Source organism: Bradysia coprophila, unplaced genomic scaffold, assembly GCF_014529535.1.
Source record: "Bradysia coprophila strain Holo2 unplaced genomic scaffold, BU_Bcop_v1 contig_732, whole genome shotgun sequence".
NCBI classification, from domain to species: Eukaryota; Metazoa; Arthropoda; class Insecta; order Diptera; family Sciaridae; genus Bradysia; species Bradysia coprophila.
This window is the reverse complement of record NW_023503972.1, coordinates 6,464,446-6,478,702: the sequence shown is the minus strand read 5'-3', so window position 1 is coordinate 6,478,702 and position 14,257 is coordinate 6,464,446. Positions and strand designations below refer to the sequence as shown.

The 14,257-nt window shown below is 40.2% G+C and overlaps 2 protein-coding genes across 2 annotated transcripts; one reads left to right on the top strand and one right to left on the bottom strand.

The window, feature by feature from the left end:
* Positions 1 to 271: 271 nt before the first annotated feature.
* LOC119084413 (60S ribosomal protein L22) lies at positions 272 to 1,740 on the bottom strand. The gene is made up of 3 exons (XM_037194381.1): positions 1,629 to 1,740; positions 673 to 1,281; positions 272 to 611 (listed from the first exon to the last, which is right to left on the bottom strand). Exons 1-3 carry the CDS (start codon positions 1,629 to 1,631, stop codon positions 345 to 347), a joined length of 879 nt encoding a protein of 292 aa, XP_037050276.1. The 5' UTR covers positions 1,632 to 1,740; the 3' UTR covers positions 272 to 344.
* A 1,880-nt stretch (positions 1,741 to 3,620) lies between these two features.
* LOC119084412 (erythroid differentiation-related factor 1) lies at positions 3,621 to 10,264 on the top strand. The gene is made up of 6 exons (XM_037194380.1): positions 3,621 to 3,775; positions 3,882 to 4,905; positions 4,976 to 6,638; positions 6,700 to 6,883; positions 9,482 to 9,803; positions 9,873 to 10,264. Exons 1-6 carry the CDS (start codon positions 3,758 to 3,760, stop codon positions 10,214 to 10,216), a joined length of 3,555 nt encoding a protein of 1,184 aa, XP_037050275.1. The 5' UTR covers positions 3,621 to 3,757; the 3' UTR covers positions 10,217 to 10,264.
* The last annotated feature ends 3,993 nt before the right edge of the window (positions 10,265 to 14,257 follow it).

Genomic DNA, 14,257 nt, shown 5'->3' with positions numbered 1-14,257 from the left:
CAAAATCAAAATGAAAATCAAATCAAAGGCGCAAAGGCGACATACTCATAACTCAGTCTTATGTACAGATCTGTACAAATTGTCCGGCGGCCGCCACGGGAAGGCGTATGAGTACTTGTTAGGATAGCGTACCAGTTACAACGCAACAAGGCATTTTTCGTCAAATAGCGAGCAAGAGCCACTATCGACTAGAACACCGAGCTTTGTCTACCCTGACGGCTGCCTAACGGACCACCATATAATGCAATTAAGTTCAACGCAACCACACACGTTTCTGTGTCGAAAACCATCGTTTATTGTTGTCAAAACAATCACAGCGGACGATCCGGCATACAATACCCCATCTATTCGTTGTCCTCCTCATCATCATCGTTCGAGCTGATTCGGAAGTATCTCAATTGGTACGAGTCCTTTTCGTTGGCGACCACACGGATCCAATCGCGGAGACTGTTCTTCTTCAAATACTTTTTCGTCAAGTACTTCAGATACCGTTTGGAGAAGTGGACATCGGAGTTGACGAATACTTTCATCTTCTGTTGCTCGAATGTAATGTTGTTGCCCAAGTTGTTGACTTTGCCGGCCACTTTCAAGTGTTCGTGTAAGTATTTTTGCTGCAAGGAAAGAGAGTCAAATTAAAATCCGTCACAGTCAATGAGAAGCGTTAAAACGTACGAAATCGGCAACATCCATAATGTTGTCCTCGGCAATGTCTGTACAATCGATTCCAAAACGTAGTTGGATCTTCTTCTTCTTCAAACCCTTGCCTCGAAGCAATTGCTTCTTGCTAACGCGACCCTTGCCTGATGCAGCGGCTGCTGATGCGGCCACTCCACGTTTCTTCTGTACTGGTTTGGCTGCAGTGGCTTTGTGTGCCTTTTCGGTTTTTGGTGCCTCAGCAGCAGGTTTAGCTGCTGCAGGTGCTGCAGGCTTTGCTGGTGCTGCTGCTTTTGGTGCAGCAGCCTTGGCTGGAGCTGCCTTAGCTTCTGGTTTCTTTGCTGGAGCTGCCTTAGCTTCTGGTTTCTTAGCTGGGGCAGCCTTTGCAGCTGTCTCCTTGGCTGGTGCAGCTGGTTTCTTCGCATCCTTAGCTGGTGCAGCTGGTTTCTTTGCTGCTGCTTCCTTTGCTGGTGCTGGAGCTGGTTTCTTAGCATCCTTTGCAGCAGCTGGTTTCGGTTTTGTTTCAGCTGGTTTGGCAGCTTTTTCTACCTTTCCCTTTGCTGGTTTATCGGCAGCTTTTGCCTTGTCGGCCGTAGCCTTTGGTTTCTCGGTCTTAGCAGATTTAGCCTGGAATGCGAAAACATTTTGAGGTTAGGTTCACGAGTGTACGAAATTATTTCAAATTTTTCGATATTTTTGTCGTAAATTTGCGTTAAATGACCGAAATGAACAATTCGTAGCGGAAACGTCTCGTTTCAACAGTTTCAACACAATTTTTTTTAAGGAAATTCACAGCCGAGTACAACGGGACACGTGCTACGATTGTGTATTTACGATTTACCGCTTTCGTTTCAGCGACCGACAAAAAACCGCATAGTTTCCACGGAACGGACACATTATTCAACAAATTTACGACAAAATTTTTATTTAATTTTCCGAAATTAATAAGTTTTTGATGAAAAAGCGAAAATTACCATTCTACTTGCAAGAAGGATTGAATCAAAAAGAAATTGTCAAGCGTGGCAACACAGAAATAAAAAAAAATGACAACCAAAAATGCTGGTAAGTACTACACTAGTTTGAGATCAGTGATGACGGACTTATCATTATGCACATCTAGTATGTTGTTCTCAGGAATTTAAAATCTGCAACTGTTCATTGCAGTTTCTAGTTCGGTTGGATATCGGAGACCGATAAACACAAGAAACTATTCCTATGATTTTCGCCATAGAGTTTTTCTCGAGAGGTGACAAGATGGTGTTTTGACATGGCTAGAGGAGATAGATGGATAATGAATTTTGAGAGTCTGGAGTTTTAATTTGTGTTGTATAGATCAAAATTTCGACCACTGGCAGTGCGATCGCATGCCAAATTTTGTTCCATTCCGTTAAGTTCCATCCTGACAAGACAAGTTCTGAATTTATTCCGATATAATCGGAACTCTACTATCAAGTTCCGAACATATTCATTTATAGATCGTATTTTTATGGTTGCGATTTTACATATAAACTTCGCAGCCGTTGACGCAATTGTGTGTCACCACCTTCGTGATCAACTCAGGGTTGTCTTAACCTGTTCTTTCAGAACCTTGTACTAACTAACTAAAAGCAAACTTCACGAAATGGGGTAATATTTGAATTTTTTGTTGCGAAAACGAATAAACTGAAAATTCTAACTAATAAGTTTATTGCATGTCCTGCTCGTCGTCCACACTTCATTCGTGCTGATAACATATAATTTCTAAACGAAATAATTTGATAGATTCTCGATCAGTTTCTTTGAACTACAGGTATTTAGCGTCTATTGATCGTGCTTTAGAATTAACATATTTTTCGATCGAAGAATATGAGACTTCAAGAATTGGCTATTTTATTCACTGTAAGCATTCATTTTATGCGTAACATACGTGACTTGTGTCATTTTGTGATTCTACCAAGCTTCACTAATTGCTTTTCTGCTTCTCAATGTTGTATTTTATGAAAACGTCCAACCCAACAAAAAAACTCAAGGAAAATAACATCAAAACAAACAATAAAACTCATAAAAAAATTTACACATAGTGGTGTTTCATCAGCCCCCAAAATGTATTTCGCTCAAAAAGTTGACGTAAAGTTTCGCCTCCGTTATGTAAAATAAGGGACAATTTTGAAGAAAAAAAAATTCACATTCTAACCATTTTTACTGAATTTTTCCGATTATCATCAACATTTTCCCTGTTTCCCAAAATATGTTTTCGTGAAAATATGGGCAAATGTTGGCAAAAAGTAAGAAAAGTTTTAAAAAATTTGGAAATTTGAGTAGGTCTGTTCCAAGACCATATGCATTGTCAAATTTTATCCATAGAGTCATAACCTCATCCTAGGTTCTGAAAGAACAGGTTAAGACACTTACGAAGGCGGGGTGAAACACTATTTTGATAATTAAGACATGTTTTGTTATTATAGATTGTATGAAAACAAAACTTGAAGAGAAAAATTTATTTTTAAGTTGACATTTCACACAATCTTCAATGAGCTTGTTTAACAAAACCCGTCAATATTTGTGTTTCACAGCCTTCGTGATAAACTCAGAAGTGTCATAACATCTTTCTTTCAGAATCTTGACCAATGAACGTCAACACAAGTGATGGTCGAATGTCAAACTTTGTATTAAGCGGAGGACACAGCGATTTCATATAAAAAAAACTCACCTCTCATGAGAGGTATGAACAGACCATTCCTGGTTTATACTTTCATTGATCTTGACGTCATCAACATTTGTATGTAAAATCGTGTATGTCATATGTTTCTGTAGATGAAACCGTTGCCGTTCGGGTTGGCAGTTTATTTGGAACAAACCTGTAACGCACTAGAAGCGGTTCAAGTGACAGCTGCTAAATAGAATAACTATTCTACTTTCAGAAGATCCAGCGAAGACTCGTAAACATTGAAAAATCATCTAGTACATCGCTACCGATTCTCGAACATTCTAGTACAGCAGAAATGTCACTGATATCGTCTCACGCAACAAAACAAAATTTTTAGAGGAAAAAAAATCTGCGTAAAAAACTAGTTAGATTTTGGGACGTCCTAAATAATTTTCACAGTTTACACAATTAAAAGACATGGAATCAAACGAAAAGGTAGACCCACTCAACAGTGTAACGCACATTTCATTAATCCACATCGCATTTCGTTGTAAAAGAGTGAGCCTTGTTTCTGATGTTTTTATTCTCTTTTAATTCGTAGATCGGCTATTGCCGTTATGTTGTACCACACGAGAAAGACAATTCTATCAATTCCGATGTGATCGTCAAACAGACCACCGTCATGTGTGCCAAATTCTCCAAACTTGAATGCAACACAAATCTCCATTTACCGCCGTCCAATTGGTTGACAAACGATGGAAACTCGTACGGACTTCGCAGTTGTCTGTCACCATCGAAAGGATTCTCCAGCTTTCGTATGGCGCACATGTTTCCCGATTGCCTGGGCGAAATCGATGTGGTTTCCAGTGCGGAAAATATCAAAAATCTCCTCAAATTGCCTTACTCGCCCAAGTCCACCATCTCGATGATGGTGCATCGTATCGAAAACACACTGCTCCTCGACGACTTTGATCTGTACAAATTTCTGTTGCAACAAGCCGACGACGACTGGAAGTGGCTGCGAAAGTTTATCTTCGAAAATCTGAGTCCGAAGGACCGATCAATGCTGCTGAAGAACTACTGCAGTAAAGAGAACTTTGACCAGAAGAAATTGCTGTCCAAATTTCTGTATCACAGTATACGGCCGGACCAGCCCTCGAGCGATAAACCAACTGATGACGCTCAGTTTGATAATTCGACAATACTGCAAGAGATTCGCAGCGGTCCATTGTTGCCGGAACCGAGTGTCGATGAAAATATTCCGGAAAATGGCGATCACGTTTTCAATCGGAACGTAGTGTGGACCTTTGAGGACATTAAAATGCTAATTGGAACGGACATGCCAATTTTCGGTGGACAAACGCAGCCGTGCATTTCGTTGAAATTGCGCGACATTAGCAAACCGATAAACATTTTAACCGGCATCGACTATTGGCTGGACAATTTGATGTGTAATGTTCCCGAAGTGGTGATGTGCTACCACTTGGATGGACTGGTGCAAAAATATGAATTGATCAAAACGGAGGATCTGCCGTACCTCGAAAATTCGAATTTTTCGCCGAAACTCATTCGGAATGTTGCACAGAATATTTTGTCGTTTTTGAAGAGAAGTGCAACGAAGCCAGGTTCGCCATTGACAGAAAATGCAGCGAAGGAATGCTCCGCCATAACTCGTAAATTTCTCGTATTTTTTAGGTCACACATACTGGCTGTTTAAAGGCAGCAACGACGACTTCGTGAAACTCTACGATCTAACCTCACTGTGCCATAACACCGAAGAGGACGAACCAGAACACAGCAGCACCGAAACCACAAATTTGGAGAATCCATTCACCGTTCCCGTTGCAATGTTACTGTACAAAGTGGCCAAGAATATGAAGAACATGACCGAAAATATGACTGCGAAACAGGCCGGTTCCATCAAGGCACTGCTTGACAATTGCATCCAATTGCTTCCGAAAGAAAAGTATCCACAAATTGTGACGTCGTCACATTACATGCTGTCCGATTTACTACTTCCTGCCGACATCGATCCATCGTCACCAATTTTCTATTCAAACTGTCAGGACACGCATCTGGACAAATCCACTTTGAGTGAAAGTGACGCTACGTCTGATCAAGATGAAAGTAACAATTCGGATGAGATTGCCCTGAAAACGGTTATCGAATCGAATTTGGAGAAGAATTGGAAACACAATTCGTCACCGCCGCCCATCACCGACGATGTGAAGGAAAGATGCATGTTGGCATTGGAGCACATTGCGGAGGGGTTGAATTGTTTGCAGTTTTTCTCGCAAACCGAAGAGAAGGAGAAAAGGGAATTGGACAAAGAGACGGCGAAACAGAAGATCATTTTGGAGGAGTTGAATCCAAAAATGGCTGAACCGTGCGTTCCAATTCCACTGCCGTATGAGACATTGAACCCCGAAGCAAGACAAATCAATTCCACGAAGGCAATACCGATGGGCTGGAAGAAAGACTCAACACCACCAACGCCAACAGCCAGTCCCACAGCGACAGCGAACCGGAAGAATAAAAAGAAGAAAAAGAAAACCAAGAAACCAGCGAACGTTGACGATCGGAAAGAAGACGGTCGTTCACTGCTGCTAAAAGGAAAGTCTGGAGTGATACAATCGTCGTGGAACGTTCATCTGAAGCTGCTCTTGCTGGAGAAAGCGTGCCTCACATACGCAACCCTCGCCGAACAATTCTACGACGGAGATAATTTCGGCAAAACGTTGAGATTCATCCTGATGGCCTTGAATTGCCAGAAAATCGTCGCGAAATACATGAACTCCATTTCGGATCAAACGGTTTGCCTGATGGGACGAGCTGGTGATTGTTTCTTTCAAATAGCCACCAATGTCGAGAACAAGGCTACGAATCGGAATGAGTTCTACTGCTACAGTAAGACGGACCTGGCGATCAGCCAAGAGCTGCAAAAAGAAGGAAAAATCACCGACGTCTTCGATTTGGATGAGAATATGGACGATCTATTGTTTACCAGTCTGAAGTGCTATGCATCGGCACTGGATATGCTCGAGCCGGATGACGATAAACGGAGAGAATTGGTGCGACGAATTGGCAGCGTGCGTAACGAAATAGGAGCGAGGAGCATGCATCAGGCGCAAGAAGAATACGCGAAATGTGCCAGAGATGAGCTGGTGAATAACCAGCAACTGGATGCTTCCTATGAACCTCTCTACAAAACACTGACCAAACGATCGTATGCAAATCTTCAGCGTGGCATCGAAGCGTTCGAAGAGATTAAGGACGAGGCAAACTTAGCCATTTTGTTGTGTAACATGGGTCGGTACTACAGATTCCGCGCCAGCATTTATCTTCCCGGCGATGAGAGGTAAGTGGATGCGAGTTTGTTCTTATCGACGATTCATTCAATTCGTTTTCGGTATTTGCAGTGATACGACCGATTTGAGGAGGCTGTACGAGAGTGCGTTCTATCACTACAATCGGGCACTCGGTATCTTGGGCTCGAGAAAAGATAATCCAGAATTGTCAGAATTGTGGGACATCTTGACGTGGGAACTGTCGACCAGCACCTTCACGTGGGCACAAATGGTTATGGAAAATACGGAAGAGTTTGTAAGTATTGCACTTTCAGTTGGTTTACCTTCCAGTGTCGCTATTCAGACCACTTGACTCAGATCGATTAATACGCTCGAAGTGGCTCCGAAACGTTATACCGTTCCAGAATATCTCCAATTTTCATACAATTTCGTAGAATCAAAGTCTTTCCATTCCACCCTCGCATGACATGTTTAACTGAAATATCTAGAGCAGTTTTCGAACGTTTTCGAGTTATACCTTTGGCCCTTGCAATACCATTGTACGCATCGGTTTCAACGAATTTCACTGCGAATTTTGAAGATTATCATAGCGAGGCACTAGTGTCACCAAGACGACCGTTACAAGAGATGTCCATCATTATCAAATTGTAATACAAAACGTTTCTCATCATAGGCAGGAAGCTTACGTGCATATTCCGTAGTAAGAAATTCTTACTTTGCTATTTGTACTAAGGGGGACAGACATTTCATTCAATCGTTGAGTGAATATCCTGTGTAGATCAAGCGTTGCATCCTTATACAGGACGTTTGGGATCACTAGAAATACCCCCAGCTGAAATGCCTATAGACGAATTGCTAAAACACAACGAAACATAATAATAGAAAAGAAAAACAAACAGAGCTTTTGCTCTTCCCTACCCACTCATGGTTCACGTAAAGTGATTTCAACAAAGACGACAGAGCTGTTTCGACCTCAGGATTCAGTGGCGGTCTGAGGATAGCGTGATCTATCCATCATCAGTTGTTTCCACTGATCCCTTCCCAAGACAGCGACAGTAAAACTTTCGATTGAACAAGTGTTTGAAAATTTACTTAGAGAATTATTCATCAACTGATGGAAATACGGGTAAATTTGGAACGCTGCTAAGAAATTCAAAAACCAGACGCAGCAAAAAATCAAGCAAAAGCAAAAACGTAACCAGAAGAAAATCAAACTAACAAAAAGTACGAAAGAATCTCACCATTTTTCAAACAAACTGCATTCATCCAAGCCACATCCATCCAAATTGAATTCATCCAAATTGCACTTATCCAAATTCCATTTCCAAAAACACCAAATGTACTTTACGACACGAAAACTCATTCCATCACAGGCAACTCCGTTTTGCACGAAAGTGTTGCGTATATCGAGGATAACTCCGTTCGTATCGAAAAGTAGTGAACGCTAAGGATGCACTAGTAACAGTACAGCAAGGGTGCAGTTAACTAAAGACTTTGGTAATGGTACAGTTAAGGGCGCAGTTAACTAAAGACATTGGTAAGAGTACAGTTAACTAAAGATATCGGTAAGAGTACAGTTGACTAAAGACACTGGGAGAGTCAATCGGAAAGGGCATTCTAGCAATGGCATCCTAGCAAGGGCAAGGGCATTCTAGCAATGGCATCCTAGCAAGGTACTTTAAGTAGTGAACGCTAAGGATGCACTAGTAACAGTACAGCAAGTGTGCAGTTAACTAAAGACTTTGGTAAGGGTACAGCTAAGGGTGCAGTTAACTAAAGACATTGGTAAGAGCACAGTTAACTAAAGACATCGGTAAGAGTACAGTTGACTAAAGACACTGGGAGAGTCAATCGGAAAGGGCATCCTAGTAAGGTCACAGTCCATGAAAGACATCTGCATTCTAGTGAGGAAAACAAACCAAAAAACACTGCCACAGTCAGACAAAGGTCCAGCCATGGGAACATTAGTAAGGGTATAGTTAACTATAAGAATACGGTTTGGATGTGGGGTGGGTGCTTTTGGCTTTAAGTGCTACGAGAGTATTAAGGCTTGATTTCCACTTACCAAAAAAGTACTCCACTTGAGAGACAAAATTGATTTTTTTTAAACTTTTGTCTATTTGACAGCTTGCTCTTAGCCATTTGTGGCTAATTGTTCTCTTGCCACTGTCGCCACGACCTATCTGATCAGATGTTGGCAAAAATATTTCTTTAAAGCTTATGAGGAGTTATGAAAACGCATTCTCAGATCGAGACAGCGGCAGAAACCTCGCTAATTTTAGATACACTCGTCATTCTCCAGTTCCATTTAAATTAGTCCACGATGGGACAATCCGTGCCAAAAGTTTATTTTTCCTCGTAACAAGCAATACATAATAGTTAGACGGAATCGTACGGGGGCTACCGTTGCAGCGTCTGCTACGTTCTCCACTTGTCTCGCTGAATCTCTGTAACAAGTTGTTACAACAACCAATGAACCAACCACCAGTGATATGATGTAGTCTCCATGATGTTGTCCAGCGAAAATCATTGAAATTCAACAACACCATCGGCTAAAATGCACGATTCCCCATTACGACACTATAATAGCCAATCGATCATTGGCAAATTACGTAAACCATCGAGAAAACAAAAAAAATGAATTTTTAGCAAACGAGAGAACCAAAACAAAATCTATTTTTGGTGAAAACGTTCGCCGATTGCATACTAATGAACCGTAAGCGACAAAAAAAATGGAAATTGAATGCATGTGAGTCGTGCCCCGTTCGGAATTATGTCAACTTTTAAAATATTTGTCACATTTCTATGGCATTCTCCTTTGAACGAATGACATTACAGTCGAGGTCTTAGCAATCAGATAGTCAGGATGTTAAGAGAATATTTCGCTTTTCAGTTACAGGACGACGAAAATTACACCAAACTCAACGAACTGTGGCAAAAGGCATTGAAAGCGTGCGACGACAAAACGTCTGGACCCCGTCAAACCTTATACAAGAATCGAAAGGCGGTGATCCATGCTCGCATTGGTGAAATATTCTACAAATTGTACGTAAGGGAGCGGCTTACAGGGAAAAAGGTACATAGTCAACTGTGCCATTTGCATGACGACAAAGCCATCAAGCTTCTCAAGGAGCTGTGCTCATCGATTGCTGACGCTAATTTGAGCTTGGCGATTCATTTACGGCAAATGGAGCTACACAGTCTTTGCGCCGATGGTGAGTGGATGCACTGGTTCTATCAAAACATTCCGGTCGAATGATTTAAATATCGTTTTTCGCCTACAGATTTCTTTAAAGGTACCGCCCGAATCGTCTCCCTGCGGTTGAGTTTATCGTACGCACTCAACGCCAAATTCATTTTCCAATTGTATGCCGACCAAGCGGAAAACATAACCGACGACATCATCAAACAAATGGAAAACTTCGAGAAATCACTGCAATCCATTCTGAAGAAGGCCGTCCAGGTGTCCATGAAATCGTTGGCGGCGACCGTTGCGAATTCATTCAAATGCATTTACGCATTGACTCTGCGGAAACCGGAGAAATTGAATGGACTACAAATGGCCACGCATCTGGTGCAACTATTGGATAAAATGACTATTTTACCCGACATTGAGAAAGTGAAATGAAAGAAGGAACATTTTTTAACTGAAAGAAACACAATTTATTTGGATAAATCGAGTGGTTTTCTCCTTACCCGTCCGTGTGAATTGATTTCGAAATGAGGCATGTGATGGGTTCCCTGCACCTCCGACTCAAATACCCATTGCTCCGTACTATTTCGATTCGAATGAGACACCTTTCATGCAGAACCCTGCAGGAATAGAACACGAGAAACAGATCAAAAATTTCACAAAACTGTACTCAAGAGATGGCCTCCCAGAGGTTTCCTGTGGATGGATATGACGAATGAGGACGCAGGACGAGACTGAAAAATCTTTTATTGAGTCCACAACCACGTTATTTGGAGAGATTGAAACGTTGGGTTTTGGGTGGAAAAGGTGTCAGTTCCCAACATTTGATTGCTGATTCGAGTCGAGATGTAGCAGATTGATAACTCTCTCTAAATTATGTGAAGAAACTTACTAAAAATTGTTTACGTCGAGTCATTTTACAGTCCAAGGTAGGTATGTGCGCCGACATATTTTTTTAATGACGGAAATCTGAATGGAAATCGAACCTCCAATAACCTTTCGATGAACCAAAATTGATTGGCGCGTGTATCTAGTCTCAGATCTATCAAATGTTGAAGAGGTGTCGGTTGATGAGACCCAGAAATGGGAACAATAATCTTCTGCTTGAATTTTTGACGATTTTCCCGATTAATATGATATCTATTTTTCATTCATGCACAACGAGCTTGATGAGGTTTTCCATAGCACTGAACAAAGCACTAGAACAGAATTTTCAAGGGGGCCTTCTTCTTGACGCGGTGTGGGGTAATTTGGCACACAGTGCAAAAATACCGCAATTTTCAACTGCGTAAAAAGTGAATACGCTCACAATTTTACTTCACTAAAATTTCGTAAAAGGGATAATTAAGTTGATGATGCAGCTAACGCTAACAAACATTTATAGCTTTAAATTTGTGTGTGCGAGGTGTGCGAGATTGTGAAAAATTAACTTTTAGAATGTCATATTTTTGCTTCATGTGCCAGATTACCCTCGACGCAGTAGTCCAAATTTCTCATATAAAAATAAATATAATTAATTGGAACGCAGTAGCATTTTTCAAAAATGAAGCCGTTAAAACCGTTAAAAAAATCAGTTCTAGTGCTTTGTTCAGTGCTATGGGTTCTTGCAAGATGATGTTAAACCTGACGAGTATAGTAAAAGAGTCGATCTGATGACAATACATCAATTGATGTAACAAACTCAAAAATACTGTTTCTTCCTGTGAAAAGGCAAGGATGCATTAATCGTATGTGGTAAAGCGAGATGCTACGTGTATGACAGACTCTATTAAAGTCAAGAGCTGAGGTCATAAGATCACACTGACAGATACGAAAAACATTTTTGTTCGATGATATTCGCTACTTTGAGTGATTAGAGGATGCCATTATTGGCGTAAATAGGAAAAATTGGTAAGAAATGGTTAATGCAACTCGGAACTCTTGGCAGACAGAAGCGCCGACTACCATTGCTATCTGGGGTAAAAGCCCCCAACGTCATATCAAATAATAGTTTTCTTGGTAAAAACTTCTCTGGTTGCCTAGAAGTAGTTTTTGTCTCTTATTCTCACCAACGCAACGGCTTTATTTTACAACCAATTTGGATTTTCTACCAATCTCTTCCGGGTGAGGGTTAGAATACATCAGTGGATATATATTCTTGGACCTGTTGGACCTAATGCTCAAATCTAGAACAAATTAATGAACGTTCACATTGCGTATTGATTCTGAAATGAAACCAAATTTGTGACGGAATTTTCTTCAGCTGGTTCACTCATACAACCTAATAGTGGTAAAATTGTATTAACATGTATGCGACCAACAGTTAAGTTGTACGAGTGTACCAGCTGGAAATCAGCTGAAGCAATTTGCGTCAAAAATAGGGTTTGGTTGAACTGTGTACAAAAAAAAAATCCACATTTTTTTATCGACTAGAGAACATATTTCACATCAACTCTTTGAATCCCCTTGGCCCCAAAGACCACTGATTATGATAAATATGGGCATACGTACGAGTTCAACAATCTATTGAATTTGTTTGGTCAAATTTTTGATCTCGGACGAAAAATGCGGCACATCAACGCACTTCGATATATCAGTCTTTTACTTGCTACTCGGAAGCAACAAGAACGCTTAAATGAGAGACAAAGAAAACTGCGTTGGGCACATACGACATGCGACAGCATACAGCATAATACAACAATTTTATTAATAAGCATTATTAGGACATTAGACATTTTGTAAGTTTAAGACATAAGGACTTGCGTTACCTTCACCCTTTAGGAGTGTTTTTCGATTGATTGATAGTAAATTGTCTCGTACGTGGTCAGTAGATTAAAGTCCCGGAAGAAAATATTTTTCACTGTGGCACATGGAATTAATTAACACGAAAATAAAACAGCCAACGCAAAAAAGACTCGATTTAATCGTATCCAAAATAATATTCTCTAATTTACGCTACTAATCACAACGACAATTCGTCTAATTAGGAATCAATTCATTCGATTCGTCTCTAATTTGAATATGAATGAAATGGCCAGACTCATTGATGTCTCAAAATCATAAAACACACGCACAAGATTAATGTAACAGATCAACCGAATTCCTATTGTCGTTGACTGATTTAAATCATTTCAACACAAAAATCAAAAATCAAGAAACGTTATAAATCCAATGTCAATGTGGTGATTAGAAGCATAATCCACCACGTCCACCAAAAAAAAAATGTTTTGTTATGAAAATGTGGACAGTATTGATCGTTCTGACCGCTCAAGATTTAACCAGCGAAACCAGATTATTTCGCAAAAAATAAACTCGGTAACGACCTGGACAAGACAATGGGGTCTAAGCTAGAGACGTATATATACGCAACACACTAATTGTGTTGATCTTGACCTTGTCCGATAAAACGATTTCATTTTCATCCAAATTTGATTTTATTTTGTTTGAATTTCATAATTTCCAGCATATTATACGCTGATATGCACAACAATGAACCACTAAAAACGCGCAAGCATTCAACAATAATATAATATAAAATGTAAAGCAAATATGATTTTAATATGTGTGCCGTGAGTGCTTCGCATAGGCATACCTTTAAGTAGTCATAAGGTATTGTTGTATTGTAGCAAATCCGTACAATCGAAACGATAAAATATTCGCAACTTTGTTTATTGAAATTATTATTTATCGTCCAACCACTTTCCGATCGATCAAAATAATAGAACTGTATGTCCGATGTAAATATTATATGCGCAATTAAGGTGGATCAATCGATTTTTTACATGTAAGTGCGTTTACACAGAAACTGAACCGAGTCTGGTATTGATAGTGAAAGGTAAGCCTTTAAATGGAAATATTTTCCCACAAATCAGCTCATTTTGTAGGGGGATTTCTAAGAAGAATAAAGTTTGGAGCAGAGCAGTCTTACCTGAAACCAAATTACTTGATACCTCATTTGGCCTGATATGAACAGGCCTGAAATCTGAACATAATCCTGACATGTTACCTGAAAAATGTGAACGAAAATTTCTACCTACCAATAAAGTTACCTGGTGAAGTCAGTGTCAGATATTCTCTCTAGTTACCTCACCAGACCAAATGGGGAAAGGGACCATGAAAAACTAGCGAAAAAAATGACATCATGTCTGGAGCGATAGCGGAGGACTTGACGCAGTCTAACTTCCAAAAAAAGAACGAAGAAAACTTTTTGAGACGCGGCAACTAAGTATGTATAGGCGAGAGTTCTACTTTGGCCAAAATGTCCAATATCGCAACCAAATATTCTCATTTGAAATACAAAGAAAATGAGCGATAACACGTCTACCAAAGTGCTCAAGAACCGGAGATATTGCGTTTTCCAAGTTGTCATTTTCAGTGCAAATACATGAAAAATGGCATTCTCCAAACAATCAAAATCTTTCAACTTACTCTGTATGTTTCTGTCCATCTATCTATCGATGGTCGATCTCGGAAAATCCGCAGCCAATCTCCATGAAA